Consider the following 23930-nt stretch of genomic DNA (forward strand, 5'->3'; position numbering starts at 1 on the left):
ACCTCCCCACCCCTTTCGGCGGTCAGACGTTGCAGAGCATTTGACACCTGGCCTAGTGCTCGTAGGCTTGTGTAACCTGTCCTAGGCTGTGGTCCATATGTGGTGATCCCTGCGGTGATCCCAAATGCTTATTCTTCCACGACCAGCTCCCTGTGGTGAGCCTGGGTGCTTGTAAATACTTTTTTGTGCATCCTCGTTTCCTTTCCTCACTTCCTTTCCTCGCGTCTCAGCTCCACTCCCTGTAGGATGCGAGGGAAGGATGCAAGGTAAGAAAATGAGGACGGAGGAATCGAATAAAAGCTCTTTTATACATTGGAATACTTCACTCCAGCGTCCTCAAGCGTCACTTCACCGCGTCATCAGCTGCGCACAAAGGATCTGCCCTTATGTTGTATTAGTTTGGTTATTTAAGAAATTCATAATAAATAATAATAAAGCAAGATACCCTGTTGAAATATGTGAGATGTGTGGTTCATATAAACTGCTAAGGTAAAATATACATTTAAATTATTGTGACCGATGTGAAGGGGGAGGAGAATTTATACGTGCGTCGAGTCAATAAAGCTCTTTCGCAAAGGATACACCTTCCTCACTCCTCGATGCTCGCCTCCTCGCGATGCAATTAGAGAATTGAGATATCCTTCAAGACGGCTGAGCTCAATCGGTTTTCGGGTCATAGGATGGAGGACAGAGGAGCGAGGAGACAAGGAGGGATATTGAGAAGAACCCCCTGTGTCTTTCCCTAGGCAGAGTCCACTCTACCGTCACTGTCTGGTGTAGCCTCCCCGTTCTCAGGCTGGAGCTAGAGTTCTCAACGGGTCGGGTCGAAAATATAATCAAATGACTGGGGTCGGGTCGGACCTCGGGCTTAAAGGAGAAGTTCACTTTTAAAAAAACTTTTGCTGATAATTTACTCACCCCCATGTCATCCAAGATGTCCATGTCTTTCTTTCTTCAGTCGAAAAGAAATTAAGGTTTTTGATGAAAACATTCCAGGATTTTTTCACATATTATGGATTCCAATGGGACCCAAACGGTTCAAGGTCCAAATGACAGTTTCAGTGCGGCTTCAAAGGGCTTTAAACGATACCAGACGACGAATAAGGGTCTTATCTAGCGAAACGATCGGTCGTTTCAAAAATAAATAAAGTTTAAGTTTTATAAGCACAAATGTTCGCCTTGCTCTGTTCTGTGATGTGCGTTCGTGACGTCACGTAATTCGCAATTACGTTGAAAAGGTCACGCTTGAAAAATTGAAGAAAATGTTCTTTTTGGCTTTTTAATATTAAAACACCCAGGATGCGCACACGAAATGGGCATTTTAAAGGATAAACTGACACAAATACATTTGAAAATGTTTATATGGTCCTCCTTCCGCACATTTGTAAACACATCAAACTTGACCTTTTCAACGTAATTGCGTATTACGTGACGTCACGAACGTCTCGGTTGCTGATGTAACCCTTGTTTCCTAAAGGAAGGAACAGGAGACGTAACGTCCCGTCGTCACCATCGCTGTATGGCCAAACACGTCTCTGCTCCTCAGCGTAAAACAAATGTTTCGCACCTGCTGCTTGTTATATGCTTGCGCTGCAAGCAGAGCAGCTGATGCAATTATCGCATGCCAATGTGCATTGGCTCGTTTTAATACTCTCGAAGTAGATTGGTCTATCAAGGCGATCCCAATTACGTCATCAGGTCAACGTTACGTCTCCCGGAGGCCTGGAGTGTCGATTATTGAGATACTCCTGCTACCTTTTCTTCTCATTTCAGGGAACGAGTGTTACATGAGTAACCGAGACGTTTTATGTGGTGAATAATAGTGCATACATAAAAGTGCATTATTTTAATTAAAATATCTTCTTGTAATCAGGTAAAATATGTCTGTAGGTATAGATATTTGACTTGAACACTAGGTGGGGATATTTGACAGCTTTTAGGTTGCAATATAATTACACTATGAAAAATATAACAAATAAACTACCAATACGTGACTATATTCTGAAAATAGGATCCAAACACACACACACAATGACTGTACGTTTTGAAGTAATTTGATAAAAACCGAAATTTAAAAGCAAATTTAAAACTAATGAGAATATGAAAGATCAAACGGAAAATACAGAAAAATAAATACAATAAAAAGAGTTAGAAAAAAACCCTGACTTCAGGTAAACTGTAGCCTGACGTCGTCATACTCAGATTCTAGTCAGAATGTGAGTCTGATACTGCGAGTCCATTGGGCTGTGATTATGGGGCGTGTTTCAACCGAACCAGGAAAGAAAAGCCCGCCCTGACAATTTGATTTGTCCGAACAATTTTTTTTCAGGCATAATAGCCCCTCAACGGATCGAGTCCAGACCGAACTTCCCGACCTAAAAAATTTGTGGGCGGGGCTAAGTTCGGCTGGCATCCAGGCTAGGTAAACTGTTAAAGTGGCAAGAAATCAGTTTATTCCTCGACCTGATAGAGGAATAATTCATAAATGAATCAATTATGTTGTGTAAGCATGTGGGAAATAGTTATAAGAAAGAAATCATAATGGTAAAAAAAATAGTACTAAAAATGATTTATTTTTCCATTGGTACTTGTTAAACCACTTAGCACTTAAGAAACTTGGTGTCATTTGATTGTTCTAAGTGGTTGTTTACTGGTCCATTATTTACTAAATCTCTATGACTCAGGTCTGTCCTTTAATATAAAAGTCGATGAGACTTTTCACCAGTTTTATCTTTATCTTTTATCTTGCCAGGAGAAAATCAAAAAGTGATCGCTGTGAAACCTCAAGGACAAAAAGTACCATATAACTTCTAATCCATAATACATTTTGTTTGATTAACTGACAGTTTACAGTGGATATTAATCCAGAGTCAGTTACAAAACAATCTTGAGAGAAAAATAAGAAGAAAAGGTAGCAGGAGTATCTCTATAATCAACACTCCAGGCCTCCAAGATACATCAACATAAATGTATTGAAACAAAATGAAGGCAGAAATAAAGTGTATGGAATTATCTGCTCCTGGTCCTCGTGTGTTTCTGCTGGTCATCAGACTGGAAGAGAGATTCACAGGCGAAAAGAAGAACGCTGTGAAATGGATTGAGGAGAACTATGGAGAAGAAGCTGCACGTCACACCATCATTATTAGTTTCACTCACGCTGATTCACTGCTCTCTGAAGTAGGATAAATTAGTTCCTCCAAAAAGAGATCCTAGAACTAAAATGGTTCCTAGTTCCTGTGGTGCGTACACGGCAAAAACCGGGAACCTCCGCCAATAGTTCTAGGAACGATGAAGAGGTTCCTCCGGTGAGAAAGCCCCTCTTCAGAGTCGGTCTAAACCAGCGCTATAGGAACTATCCGTGACGTTAGTGTTCGCTGATTGGCCGAACGCATGCGAAACACCAGCACCCGCCATTTCTAAAACACACAGATTATAGCTTATATATTTACTCCAGAAACTGACTCTACGAACATGGAAAACAGTGATAGATGAGCCTCTTAACCTGAGGAGAAAATGCAACACAACTTTGAGGAGACCAAGAGAAACATGATTATGCATTTCTGCTACATCAACCACACGGCATACGCTAATAACTTTTCATTACCGTCTACTTTCTATGTATAACAGTTCTGTCTAATAACGCATTAGATTGTAAACTAATGAACAGGGAGAATGTGAGCACTGTGTGTTCTGGCGTTCTCAGCGCCGTCAAAATAAAAGTCACAACAACAAGTTTGTCTCACGTCACTTCAGAGTTCCTACTGGCGGTGCGAACGCAACCAGGAAAACATTCCTAGATCCCAGAGATCCCAGAGCTATCCGGTGTGAAGTGTTCTCGTTTAAGATATCTTGTCTCGCACAATAACCGTATGACTAAACGCACTCTGTCCTTCACACACACACACACACACATTCACTGAACCCCTCTATGCTGGATCTCCTGCTCCAGTCAGACTGTTCTGTGTCTTTATGTGAGATTTAACAGCCTCTGGACGGCCTTTACAAGACATGCTGACAGAACATCCGTTACACTTTTCTTTGAGTGTTTCTATGAGAATGAGAGTAAGAGAGGAATTTGAATCACTTTGCAGCATTTGTTTTCTCTAAGCCCGATTATCTAAAGCTGGAAAATAAACAAGCTCATGTACTTATTGTTACGTTAAATTTATTAAAATTGTTTAGAAAATCGAGTTCAAGTAAATGTAAAATACTCAAAAACATCTGAAAAATAATAAAACAATCTGATTTCCCGGACAGCAACACAGCGTCGGCCCAGATCCGGCCCACACACGGCTTTCACACACTATGTTGCTGACTGGGTTTCTAATGGTTAATGATCAAGTACATTTCACATCAAAACATTTTGATTCAACACACTTCACTGAGACTGAGTTGCTCAGAAGTCTTTGCTTTTAAAAACAGAAATTCTACAGTTCCACATTTTGATTTGAGATGTTTTACACACTGTTCGTCTGTAATACTGTTACCATTATTAGTCTGTAATTCTGTCTGTAAGACTGAAGGCTCAGTTACAGTGTTGACCACATAAACAGTGCTGTAAATCAATACCTGGATAAAGATATTCGTCCTCAATCGCAGATGAATGGGACAACCTCTTTTTCTGTCGTTTACAGTCATGTTTACCTCGTGAAACCTATTTCAGTGATATCAGAGAGACATTTTATGCAATCCATTGAGGAAAAAAATCACGTTTAGTTCAGCTTAATCTCACCAAGTGAGTTCAGTCCATTATTTATAATCAGAAAACTCTATAAACGTGTAAGAAGTCTGCAGTAATAAAAGTAATCTCACTCCACAGCCCGTTACTGATGTGCCTGAATTGAAATACGCCACTTGTTTTACTATAGAAATGATGTGAAAGGCAGAACTAGTAGTTTCAAGTGCTAACCGAACAGTGCGTCAAGTATGAGCTTGATTGTAGTGCAGTTCTCTCACTGATTTTGAACAATAAACTGCGTATTGATGCCCCACTATGACATTTTACACAATAGAGACTCGGTGTGGCTCTTATAGAGACGCGTTTCCCTGCATGATGTCGCTGTAGAGTCCGTCCGTCAGGCTCTCGTAACGCCCCGAACGGCTGTTGAGGAAGAAGAGCTGGTCGCTGGTTTGTCGTGGGTCGAATCCCTCCTTCTGTAGGCGAGTTTTTTTTATTTTAAATGTGTCTGGGGATGAAAAACATGAAAGATTTTAATGCCCGTTCACACCAAGGACGATAACGATAAAGATATAGATCTAAAAATCATTCTCAATATTAAAGAATAGCAAATGTTTACAACACAACTATAACGATAGAGATACGAGGAATGATATCGTTGGGATCACTTTCAGAACGTTTTTTTTTTCAGCTGTCGAACGATAAAACACTGGCAGCCAATCAGAATCCACTCGAATTTAAAATCGCTGACGACATTGTGGTGAAGTTAATCGGCGAGGTCCAGAAATAGCCTGATTTGAGGTAGCTCGCCAAGGGGCCGTTCACATATCGCGTCTTTTGCACGCTCAAGTTCATTCAAATGTAGGCGCACGTCAAGCGTGCTAATTTTTTTCCAGGCGCAACTTTTCAGAATGCCGCACAAACCATATGACAAGAACTGACCAATCATTACAGGTGTTTTCTCTCTTATCTGTTAATAAATCTTGTAGCAAAGTAACAGCAAGCATTTTTCGGTGGTGGAAATCTTTGTCGTTGTGGAGAGTGCATGGTTGCATAGTAACGACAGACACGGACCGAATAAAAGATAACCTAATCATGTGCATTGTAAATGTCAGTAATTTATCTTCTTTGACTCATTCTCATCCCAAGTCGTCGTATACTGACGCTTTCAAAATTTCTTCAATATCTGATGCACAAAGCACCCTTAAGCGTCCATATGAGACGCATAACCCTACCACAGACCTAAACCTACGCATAACCGAAGCGTCTCATATTGACGCCAAGGGTGCTTTGTGCGTCGGATATTGACGAATGTCAGAAAGTGACGATTTGGGTATGAGAATGCGTTGTTTATTTGAACGTGTACATGTTAGTAAATAACGTTGCAAGGCACTTTTAAAATCTGGCTATCATTTTTTATGTTATTATTTTAATGTTTAGGTAAACAAAAAGTGCATATTGATGCTAATTTTATTTGTTATTTGCTATTTTTGGTGGAGGACATCGGCTGCTTAAAGTAAATACAACAAGAACAGCAGACACACGTTCAAAGACGTCATACACACGTTGAAACCGCAGCACAGACCGCTATCGTTCGCTGGTGTGGACGCTAATATAGTTATCGTTACAGTTATCATGCTTGGTGTGAACCTGCCTTTTACACTGTTAAACAAAAGAATCAGTGAAATCAGAATCAGTAGCAACATTTTAGCTTTTATGGATTGAACTTAAATTTACAGTAGAAAAACAAGTTATTTAACTGATATAATGTTAGTTTATTAAAAGTACTCAAATCTGTTTTGTGCGAGGGACTGTTTTGCACCCCCCCCTTTCTTTTTTCTTTTCTTTTCTTTTCTTTTTTTCCCTTTTTTTTTTTATAAAATTATAATTTTTTACTTATTTAATTTGTTTTTCATCTCGACTCAACAGCCTCTCTGATAATTTACATGAATTAGTCAATTTAATTGGTTAATTTATACCATATACAGAAGGTTTAATATTTAGACCACTTCTATTATTGATTTCTATCAGGATGTGAATAGAGTTTCAGCCAGTGTATTAACCCTCTGGAGTCTGAGCGGTTTTCTGGGCCCTTGAGATGTTCTGACATGCCCTGACATTTGTGCTTTTTTCAGTTGCTTATAAACATATTAATGGCAAAGGTGTAAATTCACTCTATAAAGCACAAACAGGGCTACCATAATATGTGAGCCACGTGTATGTACATGTTTTAATTTTTGAGAGAATAATGTTTATGCGTGGATATTGAAAAAACTAAAAACTAAAATTTCTGAAATAAGGCCACAAAACACATAGTAAATATGTGTCAATAAGACTTTTGACCAATGGATGTCGTCGCCTATAGTTTTTTCTTCAAAATTATGTGAAAATAGTCTTGCTTTATCGTTCAAATAAAACCATACATTGATTTAAATTGATGTAAAACAGGTTTTGCTTGGAAAGCCAATATGCGAGGAGGCGTGAACGAGGAGTGGTTTTCACCTGAATTACCACCCACTCTGCATAATGACTCTGTATAATGATGAGCCATTCACACAGGTGTGACACTGGCTGAGCCACAATGCTTGGACAAAAGATATTTAGAAGAAGACTTATATTGACCATTTAAGATTTTGCTTACATCTATCTTGTACATATGTTGTGCTATTTTATTAAAAAGGTAATAAAAAACAATAATTACAATTTCAACAATATTTCAAGTGTACTCTTTCTTTGTAAAAAAAGAGAAAGATTATAGGCCTACATTTTATCTATGTATTCATTACTTTGAAAATAGCCAACATTGGAACAGCTAACATCTTAGTTGATGACTTTATTTTTGACAAAAATATTAGGCTATTTTATATATAGAAATTGCTAAACAAAAGCTTATTTGACGAGGCAGTATATTCTACAGTAAAAACTGTACCCAAATCTACTAAACAAAATGTTGTCTTTCATATTTCGCCTGACTGTAAAGTTGTTTTCATGAAATATTAGGGCATATAAATGTTAATTTGCAGTTTACGTTGCTTATACAAATAGCCAACATTTTATTTCAACATATTTCAGTCGATTTTTACTCATCTCAGTATAGCAATACAGTTTGCTAAAACATCATTATTCGTTGACGATAGGCTTATTTACTTTAAATCCAGGAAAGTTGTTAATGAAAAAATTATTAAAATTAAGATACAATTGATACAAAACAAAATTCGTTTTAAAGAAAGGATTTGTACTTTTTGTTTTGAGGTCTCTGTGAAAGTTTGAAAGTCTTTTAGTGTTTTTTTTTAGAGCTCGCGTCCATAATGGAGAAAAAACAGAGCGCATGCCGTTCATTCGTCAATAAACAGAAACCCGAGAAGGAAAAACTTACTAGTATTCCTCAGCTCGTATTCCTCGTATTCCTCATTATTCCTCACAGCGCTGCAAGACGGTGTAAGCAAGTAATGTTCTGAATAAACTTGTGTTTTGGTTTTCTCGAGCTGATGGATTCACAGGATTGCGCGGATTACCTCAGCCATTTGCGTTTGAATAGCGCACGCTCTCCGTGGGCGGAGTCACATGACATTTGAATTAGCTCTAATTAGGTCGACTGGAATCGCTCTCTTTTAATACAGATTTCACAAGATGAGAATATTTGTTTTTTATATAAATTACTTCATTTAAAAGAAGAGATTTCAAGCTGCATAAAGACATATATCACGTGTATGTGTGAGAAGTATTCACTGAGTTATGGTTCATTTTCGGACGCGTTTCAGAATGGACTACACGGACAGAGAGAAGGCAGAACTCGCTTCGTGTTTATTTTTCTTTATTTGTCGAAAAGCACAACACTATGTTTTTATTGTGAGTATACACAAAAATAATACACATTTAACAGAATCGATTGATGTATAGAACTCCTATGGAAAATCAAAGTCAACAGAGTATTCATGAGTTTCTTTTACACTGATAAAAAAAAAGCGAGCTGGTATCGCCGGCGATACCGTCGACCTCAGGGGGTTAAAGAGTGTTTATTAAAATAAATTGCCTACCTTACCTTTAAAAGCCGCCTACTTCAGTGTAATATGCTATCATCACGCTTCACACTGAGAATCTTAATAATTATAACGTGACGATCGGGTGGTTTGGGCGGGCGGATGATTTATCTTTAACAGCTGATCCGCACATCTCTAGTATATCGCTATATAGTATAAGTATTAACCAATTAACAGGCTTTTAATTTAGCATTTTTACCATTAAATTTAACTTTAATAGTTTTTTACAGAGTATGTTTGAGGAAAACGGTGGAAGACTGTGGGGAATAGTGTATGAATCCGTCACCTGTTTTGTCGACCTCAGGTAACAGCCGTAAGAAGACGGGCCGAGCGTAAGAGGGAAGAGTGCTCTGCATGTGCTTCAGAAGAGCCTCGCAGTCGAAGTGATTCGTCACATCCGCTATGGCGGCCATTCCTGCCTTCCCCTCCACACCTGGTCAAGAAGAGAGAGGCATGGATGGAACAATTTTATTGCATATACTCGGGTAATCCCCACTGCATTATATAAAGCAGCTGCAGCTCTTTTCTTTATTTAAAACGTCCTCTAGGGGTGTAACAATATATCGTGTCACACTATATCGCAATACAAAAATCCAACAAAATGTATTGTGGATAGTTCACCTAAAAATAACATTTCTGTGCGAGGAAAAATTTCGAGTTCTCAGAGTTTTAGAGTCAGAACTACATTAAACTGCCATATATAATGTTAAATATATAATGTATAATAATGAAATGGGGGAATATTTGTGGGTCCTGATAATGCCAAATGTCTGATGTTACCAGTAAAAAGTCCAACATTATTTTAAATATATCTAGTCAGAGTGACTCAAATAACTCAGTGTTTTCAGCTTCAGAATCATGAATATTGTTATTCTGCCGTCTCTATTGTTCATTGGGTTTCCAGCACCAAGTCCAAGCCTATTCATTTACACACACAATGTAACACCAGATTTAGCATTTTAATCAACAGTACATTTTTTGTTATTTCTTTTATCATATGTCTTGGAGTATCACAATAATATGGTATCGTGAGTTCAGTATTGCGATGTGTGTCGAATCGTGACATGAGGGTATCGCTACACCCCTAGCGTCTTCTGCTAATTATTTTGGACATCTAACCTGGCACTGAGACGCCGTAGACGGCCACGTCCGTCTGCTTCAGCAGAGAGCTCAGGACTCCCTCCACCTCCGTGGTCGAGACGTTCTCGCCCCGCCAGCGATACGTGTCTCCGCCTCGGTCCCGGAAATACACGTAGCCGAACTCATCCATCACCATCAGATCCCCTGAGACAGAAGAACACAGAGTGAGAGGAATCCAGGAGGATCGGGACGCATCCGCAGAGCTTCGACTTTACCTGATACATACGCAGAATCGCCCTTTTTGAAGACGTTGTGTGCGATCTTTTTACTGGTGGCCTCTTGATTCGCGTAGCCATCAAAACGCCGTAATGGATCGTGTGGATTGATTCTGCCAACGATGATCCCTGGTTCTCCTAAAATGCTCAGAAAATACACATAAAAACTTGTATTGTAGGGCTGAATGTCTTTTTAGGCGCATTTTTACACCAGGGTAAATATATATATATATATATATATATATATAATTTTTTTTTTTTTTTTTTTTTAAGCAGAACATAGAACAAAATACCGTACAGATACCATCAATACAAAATACATAAAACAGAGAGTAGGTTGTACGTGTAATTATGTGAAGTGTGTGTGCAAAATTGTGTTTTTTACCGTAAATTTCACAGTTTTTTTTTACAGTGTAGAACAATGCTCATTATTTATTTATTTATTTATATATATATATATATATATATATATATATATATATATACAGGGTGGGCCATTTATATGGATATATATGGCCCACCCTGTATATATATATATATATATATATATATATATATATATATATATATATATATATATATATATTAGTAATGTGATAGATATATATATATATATATATATATATATATACAGGGTGATATATATATAAGTTAAAGTTAAAGTTGTAATAAGGAAGAAGTAAGTCGAGAGAAAGAAGAGAAAAAAATAGGGTAATTATAGTTAACTAAAAAAAAAAAGAAAAAAAAAAACATTTTTGTTACTTGAAGTAAAATGCATGTTAACTGAAATAAATATATATGGAAAAAAAACGTATTTCTTACTTATAACTGATTTTATTTCAGCTTTTTCCAAGGAAAAAAAAATCTCATTTTTATTTTGTTTAACTTAAAGGTGCCATATGTAAAAATTGAGGTAAAAATATCCAAAAAATGACCTACATGCATCAAAAGAATGAGAAGAAATAAGGGCGATGATGTCATTAAAAAAATGTCAAGTTATAGTGCTGCAGAGATATCAACCTTAATTAGCATTAGCATTACTAGCCACGGCCCGACAGGTGTCGTAATACCAGTTTCGGCCATGGGAGGCGGTATGCGGGCAACATAACCACCAGTCAGTCAAACATGCAATACACGAATAACTCGCACGACTTGTGGGCATACTTGAACCTGATGTCAATCGTGTGGAAAGTACAGCCCACTACTACATTCAAATAAAATCTGATAAAAAAAAAAGGAACAGAACCAGAGTAAACATTGGCACTGCTTTCCATCGCTGGAGACAACTAATGGACATGAAAGAAATGAGGTTCGACTCCAAACTTGCAACATTTCTTTTGGATTGGTAACGTTAAGTAAGATGCTGTTAGTATTTCGTTATAAGTTTGTTTTATATGTTTGTGTAGTTTTTTCGGGAAGTTATAACATAGAAACGTATCGAAGGCTGTTCGATAAACGTATATATAACGCACATAAATATAGTATTGTAATAGTACACATAGCACAATCTCTATAGCTCTTTTTGCTTGCCAACTACGTGACCTATATTATGTTTATTAAATGGCTTTCCTGAGGTAAATCTGACATAATTGTTCTCCAGCTGTGTTATTGACCTCTTCACGCTGATAAAAAACACTGATTGGTCGATATTATGTATGAGGAATACATTTTGGTAAGTTGTAGCCTACTGTATCTTTCAACAGAGTTCGTGTTTTTTTTTACTATTAGCTAACGTTAGTAGAGTTGATCGCCAAAACGGTATTTATTGTTTGAATTCAGTAATAAAATTGACAGAATCTGAAAGCTGAGATTTTTTTATATCATAACTAACCTGCTCTGTCTAGTCTGTCGGTATCCGTGTCCTCTTTGCTTCGCGATTTTTCTGTGCGTGAGAAAATTGATGTGTGATGTGAGAGCGTGTGAAAAGTGTCGCGTGTGTCTCACGGTGAATGCGTGAGAGTTGGCAGCTCTGATTAAGTTACGTTGGCGCTAGCTAGGTCAACATCAGCGAATGCTGTCTGTCAAATTAATGTCATTTAAACTAACAATAAAAATGTAATATGAACAAAACGAATATGAACATATTCACTGGTAAAGGTGAAGGGGAGTAGCTTGAAGATGTCATATTCATACTCTAGAGTAGACCAACTCACTTTCTGGAGGTATACTGCCCCCGTCTGGTATGGAATGTGGTGTATGAATTTATTTTTTTTGAAGGATGGCACCTTTAATGTACTAAAATAACAAACTGAAATAAAATATTTAAAACAATAAAAATGTCAAAAATTAAGAAAAAAATACTTAAATGTTGTTTACATGGAGTATCATAATTTTTCAAAAACGTGCATTTTCAGGGCCCCAAAACGCTGTTGTCGTGTGCCAAAACACATAAAAAGTTTCCCATTTTTAGTTGAAAATGGTGTTCTTTAAACGGCCCCTGAAATAACACAGATTTACAGCACAGTCTCACTGGCTGTCATTTGTCTCTGGTGTGAAATGTGTTTTTTAAGCTCAAACAAGGACACACCAAGTGTGCGTTACCGTTACTAGCCAGACAGAAGATGCCTTTTGACCCATTTACAAATTACATAAAGGAAGACCTTTAGAAACACTTTCGACATTCACTTGTTTACTCTGTCATGAGCCTGTGTGTTCAGAAAACTGCACAGCTGCTCGGTTTGCTTCCAGTTGCCAGGCAAATGTAGATAATATTCACAACATGACGTGCTAATATATTAAAAGTAACAATGTATCATTCAGTCTACTTCCACATACTTTGTTTCAGTAAGGAAGGGACAATGTACGATCACCAGAGCATTATTGCAAAATATACAATACCGTTCAAAAGTTTGGGGTCAGTACGATTTTTTTTCTTTGAAATCTTTTGTAACATAATAAATTTCTATACTTTACTTTTGTTCAATTTAATGCATCCTTGTTGATTAAAAATATTAGTATCTTTTATTTCAAGTACATGCTGTTCTGTAGAACTTTCTATTCATCAAAGAACCTGAATATATGAAAATATGAATAATCAGAATCATGTTTCTTGATCATCAAATCATCATATTAGAGTGATTTCTGAAGGATCATGTGACACTGAAGACTGGAGTAACTATGCGGAAAATTCTTGATTTAATCACCGGAATAAATTACATTTTACTTTATATTCACACAGAAAACAGCTATTATGAATTGTAATAATATTTCACTGTATTTTTGATCAAATAAATGCAGCCTTGGTGAGCAGAAGAGACTTATTGTAAAAACATTAAAACATCTCATTGAGCCCAAACGTTTTTGTTTCAATTATAAAGTTTAGCATCATTATACAAAAATATCTAATATTTTATGCAGTTTATTATTATTATTTAAATGAATCACATCTACTGTGTGTTTTCAGGTTCAGATTGTGTTTGTGTGAGTGTGTTTCTCTCACCAGGTTTGCACGGGACACACAGTCCTCGACTGTCCCTGATTAACTCCATCGTGTCTTCGTCGGCCCTCAGGAGTCTGATGGGATAAATGCTGGGCAGAATCATGCTGTTGAAGCCACACGCCCCCACCTGGCCGGAGGACCACATTACGTAAGCAATATGGTACGAGAGGCTGTGCTGTAAGGTGAATAAGTCACGGCTGAAGGGCGCTGTTAGGCGCGACGCGAACACCTTCAGCCGGGACTTATTCATCATACAGCACTAGCCTCGAGTACCTTATTGCTTTTATAAAACTGTTACCACACAATACAAATATTAAAGCCGAAAAATATGTATCTATTCAACTCTCATTACGTAAAATCACTAAAAGCCTTCCTTCCCCTGGAAAAAATAGTCCCTGACTGTAAACAGCAACAGAAGTTACACACATTATTTTACCAGTAGATGGCGGCAAAGACTGTCTTTATGAGTGAGTCAGTCAGTAGAGAAGACTTTTATATTGAACGGACTCAAACTTGTGATCATGGAGAAGCATAACGCAACTGACAGAGGACTATAGGCTCGGGAAACCCCTGAACTGTTAAAAGGACAAGATATCGCAGCGAACATTCAAATGGATTTTTTTATTATGAATATAGGACTGACCTGAAGGAAAATGCTATATCTACTATAAATGCAGGTACACTCACTTACCTGATCTCTCACACTAGCTTCAATGAACAATATCAATGAGATCAAACATGTGTTTACGTTGCTAAGAGTGGTTGCTAGGGGTGTTGTGTAGTGATACATAGGACCGTTGGGTGAAGCGGCCATGTTTTATCGTGAATAAAACACAGCTATTGACCAATCAGAATCAAGGATTGGAACTAACCGTTTTATAAACATCAATAAAACACACATAATACCTATCTTACACCCGGTGCAATGCAGCGCCAGGCGCGACGCGAATGTTTTTTGCTAGTTTAAGCCCAACGCAGTTATCATTTTCACGTCCTGCGCCACGTTGTTTAAATAGCAAATGCATTTGCACCCATCTATGAGCCCATGAGCTGCTGGTCTGAGAACGAGTGTGTGTTCTGGCACATTGTTGACACGTTACTATTTTGAGGAACTGAAATAGACTGAGCCGCTGACCGACTGAACCCTGCTCTAAAGTCAATGGCACAATATTTTGTTTGTTATTTAAAGAGCGTGTTAGTAATGTGCACCTATAGGCGGGTCCAACACGCGCATACACTCTGCTTACTACACACACACTCTGCACTCTGCTTATTACACACACACTCCGTGCTCCGTGCACACTCCGTGCTGATGGCTTACACCCAAGCAGATTCGGATCGGATCTTCTGTCAGATAACATCTCCAAAATGTTAAATACCTTTTGACTAGTAAACAAAAGTCCAAATCATAGTCTCTGCTGCACCAATTTAACTGATATAAATAGTGTAGAACATTGCATAGAAACTGTGTCTATTCCTCGTTTAGTGAGATCAAATCATAAATCTACTGCAGGATCTAGAAAAAATCTAATTGTTATTAAACCAGAAAATGTTGCTATTGGTAATCAAAAACAATTTTTAAAGCTAGGTCTTCTAAACATTAGATCACTCACACCTAAGGCAGTTATTGTAAATGAAATAGTCACAGATAATAGCTTCGATGTACTTTGCCTTACTGAAACCTGGCTTAAACCAAATGATTATTTTGGTTTAAATGAGTCTACTCCATCAGGATACTCCTATAAGCACGAGCCCCGTCTGATTGGTCGTGGCGGCGGTATTGCAACTATCTATAGAGATATTCTCAATGTTACTCAGAAAACGGGTTATAAGTTTATTTCATTTGAAGTACTTGTACTAAATGTTACGCTCTTAGATGTTCGAAAAACATCCCTATTATCTCTAGCCTTGGCTACCGTATATAGACCGCCTGGGCCTTACGCTGATTTCCTAAAAGAGTTTGCAGATTTTCTCTCAGACCTATTAGTTAACTTCGATAAAGCATTAATTGTTGGAGACTTTAATATCCATGTAGATAATCAAAATGATGCGTTAGGGGCTGCGTTTACAGATTTATTAAACTCCTTTGGGGTCAAGCAAAACATTACCGGACCGACTCATCGATTTAATCATACACTCGATTTAATTATATCACATGGAACCGATCCAACCGATATAGATATCATTCCACAAAGTGACGATGTCACTGACCATTACATGGTAACTTGCATATTACGTACTCCTGTAATATATCATGCTGCGCCGCGTTATCGATTAGGCAGAACAATCCTTCCATCCACCATAGATAATTTTTCAAACAGCTTATCGGATCTGTCTCAGCTGCTCAGTGAACCCAAACAAACAGATGAACTTGAGGAATTAACTAGCACTATGAGCACCATTCTCTCTGGATCATTGGATATTGTTGCGCCCATTAGATTAAAAAAGGTCAGAGAGAAAAGTAAAGCACCATGGTACAACAATACTACGCGTGTTCTAAAGAGAGAAACCCGTAATTTAGAGCGTAAATGGAAACAAACCAACTTAGAGGTCTTTAGAATCGCATGGAAAGACAGTATGTCACGTTATAAAAAGGCCCTAAAAGCGGCCAGGGCTGAGCATCTCCGCAAACTAATAGAAAACAACCATAACAATCCTAAGTTCTTATTTAACACTGTGGCGAGACTAACAAATAAACAGATGTCTCCTGAACAAAGTATTCCATTACAGTTTAGTAGTAATGATTTCATGAAGTTCTTCACTGAGAAAATAGAAAACATCAGAACCACAATTGTAAACGTTCAATCCTCAATCGCGCCTTATAATTCAGCCTCAATTATCACGCCGCAAGAACAATTACAGTGCTTTACAACTATAGAACAAAAAGAGTTAAATAAACTTTTTACTTCATCTAAAACAACAACATGTTTATTAGATCCCATACCAACTAAACTATTGAAAGAAGTGTTACCTGTAGTGGAAGAGCCTCTCCTCAATATTATTAACTCATCTTTATCTTTAGGTTATGTTCCAAAAACATTTTAACTGGCAGTTATAAAACCTCTCATTAAGAAACCACAATTAGATCCGAATAATCTAGTAAATTATAGACCCATTTCAAATCTACCTTTTATGTCTAAAATACTAGAAAAAGTTGTGTCCGCTCAACTGGGCTCTTTCTTACAAGAAAATGACACCTATGAAAAGTTTCAGTCTGGGTTCAGGCCGCATCATAGCACTGAAACTGCGCTCGTTAAAATCACAAATGATTTACTTTTAGCTTTTGACCAAGGCTGTATCTCAATATTAGTTTTACTTGATCTTAGTGCTGCGTTCGATACTATAGATCATACAATACTCTTAGATCGACTACAAAATTATACTGGTGTTCAAGGACAAGCATTAAGCTGGTTTAGATCGTATTTATCTGACCGCTACCATTTTGTTTATTTAAATGGAGAAAAATCTATCATAACTCCAGTAAACTATGGAGTGCCGCAGGGATCTGTGTTAGGCCCTCTATTATTCTCAATATATATGCTACCACGTGGAAATATTATAAGGAAACATGGAATTAGTTTCCATTGTTATGCTGATGACACTCAAATCTATATTTCATCACGGCCAGATGAAAACGCTAAATTATCCAAATTGACAGAGTGTGTTAAAGATATAAAAGATTGGATGACGCATAATTTTCTTTTATTAAATCCAGACAAGACAGAGGTACTACTTATCGGTTCAAAAAACCACCCACAAAACCTCTCACAATACAACTTTAACATAGTAGGATGTCCTGTTACTTCATCCTCTACAGTAAAAGACCTGGGTGTTATATTAGACTGCAACCTGTCTTTTGAAAATCATATTTCATATGTTACAAGAACAGCCTTTTTCCACCTTAGAAACATTGCTAAGCTACGTAATATGCTATCAGTTTCTGACGCAGAAAAGTTAGTTCATGCATTCATGACCTCGAGACTAGATTACTGTAATGCGTTATTAGCCGGTTGTCCTGCATCCTCAATAAACAAGCTACAGTTAGTCCAAAATGCCGCCGCTAGAGTTCTAACTAGATCAAGAAAATATGATCATATAACACCGATTTTATCATCCCTACATTGGTTACCTATAAAGTCCCGTATTAATTACAAGGTATTGCTACTGACTTATAAAGCCCTAAACGGCTTAGCTCCAGTCTATTTAACGGATCTTCTATCGCCCTATAATCCATCGCGCTCTTTAAGGTCACTAAATTCGAGGCTTTTGGTCATACCTAGGATATCTAGGTCCACCAAAGGAGGGAAAGCATTTTCACATTTAGCACCAAAACTCTGGAATAGTCTTCCGGATACTGTTCGTTGCTCAGACTCGCTCTCCCAGTTTAAAACTAGATTAAAGACGCATCTCTTCAGCCAGGCATTCATATAATACTTTTAATTCTACAGTTAAATCCGACCTCTAGTTCATAAACGCCAGAGGAGAACTGGCCCCCGACTGAGCCTGGGTTCTCCCAAGGTTTTTTTTTCTCCATTAGGTCACCTGATGGAGTTTTTCGGTTCCTTGCCACTGTTGCCTTTGGCTTGCTCAGTTGGGGATATTTGGGGATATTTAATTTAATTAATCAATCAACGATACTATTGATCAGCATTACCGAACGTAGACGTTCCACTAGAAACAAACATTGATGTATTGTTCTAATTTATTACTGTGAAGCTGCTTTGATACAACCTGTGTTGTGAAAAGCGCTATATAAATAAACTTGACTTGACTTGACTTGACTCCGCTTATTACACACACACTCTGCTTATTAAACACACAGGGACCCACAGCGGCACACAAACATGCCAAATATTACAAATAAAAGGACTACAATGTAAAAGATCAATATTGTATACATAAAGATATGGTGAATCCGGCTTGTCCCGTAGATGATCTGCTTGTGCACTTTTACCTCACACACACACACACAGCTTTAACCTCACACACACACACACACACACACAGTTTTAACCTCACATACACACACACACACACACACAAAGCTTTAACCTCGCGCACGAGCAGATCTGTTTGCGCTCTCGAGACGCATTCAGTTTTTCCGCTTGCAAATTTCATGTAAATAGCGCCATGCCGCGAGCGCAACTGGCTTTTGAATGGAATGGGAAATGAGACTCTGATTGGTTTAAATATTGTAACGCCCAAAACACAGCCATTACTCATTAAGAGAATAGGGACGACCCTTTTAGACCCTGCGCCGGGAGCACCGACCATTTTTCCCGTCTTTAAAATAGCAAAAGTGGATTCGGGCACGCCATAAGTGCACTTGCGCATTTTGCTTTAGACCATGTGCTTAGATCGTTACAACAGGGCCCATTAAAGGTATAGCGGAGGATCTTTCCGAATTTTAGATAAGAACCGCCCTCTCCACTTTTTGAAAAAATGCACATGCGCAACACTCTACCTGCTCCCGAGAGGGAACGCCTATTAAACGTGTGCGAGGTTCTCCTCGTGCACGCTCTGTTTACAAGTTGCTGTCGGCATCGCTCATACAAGATTACTTTCCAAAAGAAGATTTGCACTTTTTCTCCAAATAGCATGCCAAACTTTACCTGTCGAGTAGAAACTTCGCGACTGAGGCATCAGTGGGAAGCCCAACCTGTGTTTTCAGCGCACGCCATCGTGTGAAACAATCTCCCAAAAACACTCTGATCTTGTTTCTCTCTTCTGAGGCCTTTCTCTTCTTCTCATACAGTTCGTACAAACTTTTTCTCTTGCGACCCTCAGACATTTTCAAAGGACCCGGTGAAACGGCGAGCTTCAATGAATGGCTGAGCTCTAGCTCACCACACATAAACAAACCCCAGTGCGCATGCGCAGAAAGCGAAAACTAAGGGACGAGCACGTACGACGGCCTTACGTAAACATATCACCAGAATGATTGACACTTAGGTGGACCAATAGTTTACACTACCCACCCGGAAAAAGAAAATCCTCCGCTATACCTTTAAATGTAATGAGTTCAGATTCACACACACGCACCTTGTTGTCCATGTTGGCCAGGCTGCAGTTGCACTCGGTGGCTCCGTAAAACTCACCGACGCGTTTGATGTTGAAGCGTTTAGTGAACGCTTCCCAGACGTTGGGCCGCAAACCGTTGCCCGTGGCGACACGCACCTTGTGAAGAGACTCGGACGCGCGGACCGGCTGTGCTAACAGGTACCGGCAGATTTCACCAATGTACTGGACCACCTGCAAACACACACAAACAGCATTTAACTTTTTTTTAAAGGTGCAGTCTGTAAGAATGACAGCTAGTGGTTGAAACAGGTACTGCAGTCCAATTCTAAATATCGGAGATCGTCGTTTCTCCCGCCACCTCGGACTCGACGGCGCTCACACGGGTCGCCAGTTTGAGACACGCAACAGGAACGAGGGCAATGGACAATGAAAATTGGCAGATTGGCCACGTGCAGTTTCACAGACCAAAACAAAAACACACATTCCAGCCTGGAAACACACATTTCAAAGTATAATAACTGGCTGTAGAAGTGTTTTTCAGGGGAACGAGTATGTGAACTTAGCATGTTTCCTCAATATATGCAGACATATCATGGTATTTTTATGCTTTAGTAGAGTGAAAAAGTTACGGTCTTCAACAAAAAAAAGTGTATTTGTGCGCACCTGGTAACGCTGCTGGTTTTAATGGTTTTATAACCTGATTGTTCTCAATTGGCTTTTGTCATATTTTACACTAGACATAAGCGTTTATTGTTCAAAAGTAAACAAAAAAGACCTTACAAACAAACTAAATTTGTTAGTAGTACGTAATGCCAATTATTTATTGTATATATACACATCTTGGTTGTCAAACTGGTTTTCTTCATGGTACAGCATTTAACTTTTATTTTGAACACTGCAAAAAAATGCTTTTCTTTCTTAGTTGGTCTTGTGTCCAGTCCAAATATATATATATAAAAAAAAAAAAAAAAAACTTAAATCAAGAAGCATTTACTAGATAAGTAAAAATAACATCTCTGTCTTGTTTTCTGATAAAGAATAAATAAAATTAAGTGAGTTTTTACTTAAAACTAGCAAAATTATCTGCCAATGGGGTACGAACAAAAATCTTAATTCAAATGGAAACAATATTATATTTCTTACCCCATTGGCAGATAATTTTGCTAGTTTTAAGTAAAAACTCACTTAATTTGATCTTTTTTATCAGGAAACAAGTCAGAATTTCTTATGGGGTTTTAGTAAATGCTTGATTTTCTTGAAGAATTTTTAGATATATGGACTGGAAACGACAGAGTGTCAGATGAATTTGCACCAAAATACAATAAAATTTGATTTTCAATGAAAAATGCGCTGGAAAAGTCTGATAATTTCAGATCAGCTGCACTAGACGGATCTCTCACTGGCCAATCAAACATGACTGTGATTGAGGTCAAAGGTCATCACCGTGCAGTTGTATTTGACACAGTCGTCCCAGAAACGACTAGCGGAAAACTTCCTGCGGATCACCACAGTCAGACCGTGCAGCAAACACTGGCCCACGCCAACGATGTTACCTGGAAAACACAGAAAGAAGGGAGCTGATTGGTTGAGTACACCGATCATGTGACCTAAACTATACATTCAATGATATATTTTGTCATTTAAAAAGGATAATTAATGTGGCAGTTCCTTCAAGAACCCGCAGAGACACAGACTAAAGTCTTGACTGTAACAAGAGGCTTCATCCTGAATACCTATACTATATATACTATATATAGTACTATATATATAGATAGATAGATAGATAGATAGATATATTTATAGATCTATATAGATATAGATATATAGATTTATGATTGTTTTTAGTTTGGTTTTGATCTGTTTCCCGCCTTTGTTGAGTTTCCATGGTTACCGTCATCATTAGTTCATTGGTTTCACCTGTGTGTCATTTATTATCTGGTTTCAGTGTGTTATTTAAGCCTCACGCTTGCCTTCACTCTCGGTCCAGTCTCTGTTATGTTGAGATGTGTTTGCACTGCCTGTTTGTCTGTGTTTTGAGTTGGAATTAAACCTGTTAGTGTTTTGTTGAACCTGAGTCTTCTGTCTTCTTCAGCTTCCCTGCATACATCCTTACAAAAACTATGGAGTAAATGTCTTTTTCCTTTACTGTTGACAGTATTTTCTGATTTATTTAGTGATAAAAACAGAAATCCAAAATCCGCTCTGTAAAAACTTCTATCTCTAATATGTCAACAAAATCAAATAAGAATTTTGAACCTGTTTTATTCAATCTTCATATATATTGTCTAAATGTAAGTTGTTGTTTTTTAATACCAGCGTAATATACTCAAAATATGAAAAGGGTCCATATGAGCTGGTAGTCATCCATTAAGGTTTTAAAAGGGTCCGTGGTGATATCTGATGATAACATGCTGGTATATACTTCCATTTATAGTATTTACTTAAACTGATAATGTAAATAATACACACAAAAGTGCTGAATTTAAGCAAACACCCATCTTACACAATATTTACTCAAGCTCACAAGAACAAATTGTTTATCCATTGACGAGGCTGCTGGTAGATTATGGATCTGACCCAAGGTGAACTATTACACCGGTTGATATATCAGTAAACTCAAACTGGGCCGATTCACTGACCTGGTCTATATCCCTATAATGAAGAGTTACTCAAGGCACTCTTAGCGGTGTGGTGTTGTAATCTACACGCTGAACAGGGGTGTGTTTCCCGAAAGCATCGTTAGACAACTATATTCGCAAGTTCTGTCGTTATCGGCAGTTCATGAGTCGGTGTTTCCCGAAACCATCGTTATAACGAACATTCGCAAACAGCATCACAGAGTTGTGTGTGTGTGTAATGACAGATCTCGACCTGTGGTTAGAAGAAGAGTTTCTAGTTTTCATGACATGTGGACTCAATAAATCCTAATCTTGAGCAAAATAATCAAGCTGACATTCAGTGTCTTTTATTTAGAATACATACAAATGTCATTTACGTCTTTTAGTTTGTCAAGAGATTTAAAGCGTAGTTTCTGAAGAGTGCGCATGTGTGAACAAGCTCTAGTGTAAGAACGAGTCTATGACTGAATCTGGAAATAAAGCAAAATAACTGAGAAAAATGAGAAATAGTCCTCAGATGCCGTGGCTGTAATTTATTACGTGGTTGAACGACCAATTTGCGATAATGAGTGTGACCTTGGATCACGTCACCAGTCTCGAGTCGCACGGGTAAATCTGTGGCAATAGCCAACAATACATTGTATGGGTTTTTTCGTTTATGCCAAAAATTATTAGGATATTAAGTAAAGATCATGTTCTATGAAGAGATTTTGTTAATTTCCTACCGTAAATATATAAAACATGTATTTGTGTGAGTGAATGCTGCACAATCGCCAACATAAATGCACAACTTTAAAGGAGATTTTCTCAATGTTTTGATTTCTCTGCACCCTCAGATTCCAGATTATCAATAGTTGTATCTCAGCCAAATATTGTCCTATCCTAACAAACCACACATCAATGGAAAGCTTATTTACTCAGCTTTCAGGTTATGTGTAAATCTCAATTGCAAAAAAATGGACCCAGGGTCACATGGTTTCAGGAAACAGTCGTGATGAGCGAGTTGACTTCTTCAGCGGTGCGTCATACTACAGAAGTGAAGCAGCGAGTTACGTCGCTGTACGGGAAACACACACCCGAGCGAGTCAAGTGCACAGAGAGTGTTGAACGTGTGTGTGTGTGTGTGTGTGTGTGTGTGTGTGTGTGTGTGTGTGTGCGTGTGTGCGTGTGTGTGTGTGTCCTGCAAACCTGCGGAGTGATAGAGCGGCAGACAGCAGTAAACGACATCATCCGGCCGCAGACCGAACGAGTGATATCCAAACGCAGCGATGCGATAGTACCTGTGGACACACACACACACACACACAGATGACCCAGCGCACACACACACACAGAGCCAAGCAGTCGTACAGATGATGTTAGCTCAGTGCTTTAAGAGCCTTGTTGCACAAACCTGCTGTGAACCACGATGGCGGCTTTAGGCAGACCTGTCGTTCCTGAGGTGTAGATGTAGAATAACCTGTCTGAGACCAGAGACACACAGCATCACACACTCACAGAGCTTCGTTTGTAAAGATGATTGTAATTACTACATGCTAACGTGAGCCCTAGCACTACTACTAGAAGAAAACAATGGAATTTAGTATTATTTTAACTCTAAAACGGATACATCTAGGTTATTTCAGCTCTATTTCCATTAACATGCCTTATGACATTTTGGCCAATGAATTTCCATACATTTTAGTGACGAATTTTAAAAAAATATTTGCTGATTGCACTTAAAGAGGAATTTCAATTAAATATTTTACAGCAGAGCAAAACTAGAAAAAAAAAACATCT

At 38.2% G+C, this 23930-nt stretch overlaps 1 protein-coding gene across 2 annotated transcripts in view; it reads right to left on the reverse strand.

The window, feature by feature from the left end:
- Window positions 1–4144: 4144 nt before the first annotated feature.
- Window positions 4145–23930, reverse strand: part of slc27a1b (solute carrier family 27 member 1b) — a 29257-nt gene continuing 9471 nt past the window's right edge. The window contains exons 5-13 of one of the 2 annotated variants that reach the window (XM_081360065.1): window positions 23545–23614; window positions 23340–23431; window positions 20977–21086; window positions 19555–19764; window positions 13513–13639; window positions 10074–10211; window positions 9838–10002; window positions 9005–9151; window positions 4145–5186 (exon numbers count right to left, since the gene is read on the reverse strand). In XM_081360065.1, coding sequence (XP_081216191.1) covers window positions 5029–5186; window positions 9005–9151; window positions 9838–10002; window positions 10074–10211; window positions 13513–13639; window positions 19555–19764; window positions 20977–21086; window positions 23340–23431; window positions 23545–23614 — 1217 coding nt within the window. In that variant the 3' untranslated portion in view covers window positions 4145–5028. The remainder of the gene's footprint in view (window positions 5187–9004; window positions 9152–9837; window positions 10003–10073; window positions 10212–13512; window positions 13640–19554; window positions 19765–20976; window positions 21087–23339; window positions 23432–23544; window positions 23615–23930) is intronic. The other variant, XM_081360066.1, reaches the window with a different exon arrangement.

This window comes from Scardinius erythrophthalmus (assembly GCF_964197995.2).
Source record: "Scardinius erythrophthalmus genome assembly, chromosome: 3".
In the NCBI taxonomy this organism is placed as follows: Eukaryota; Metazoa; Chordata; class Actinopteri; order Cypriniformes; family Leuciscidae; genus Scardinius; species Scardinius erythrophthalmus.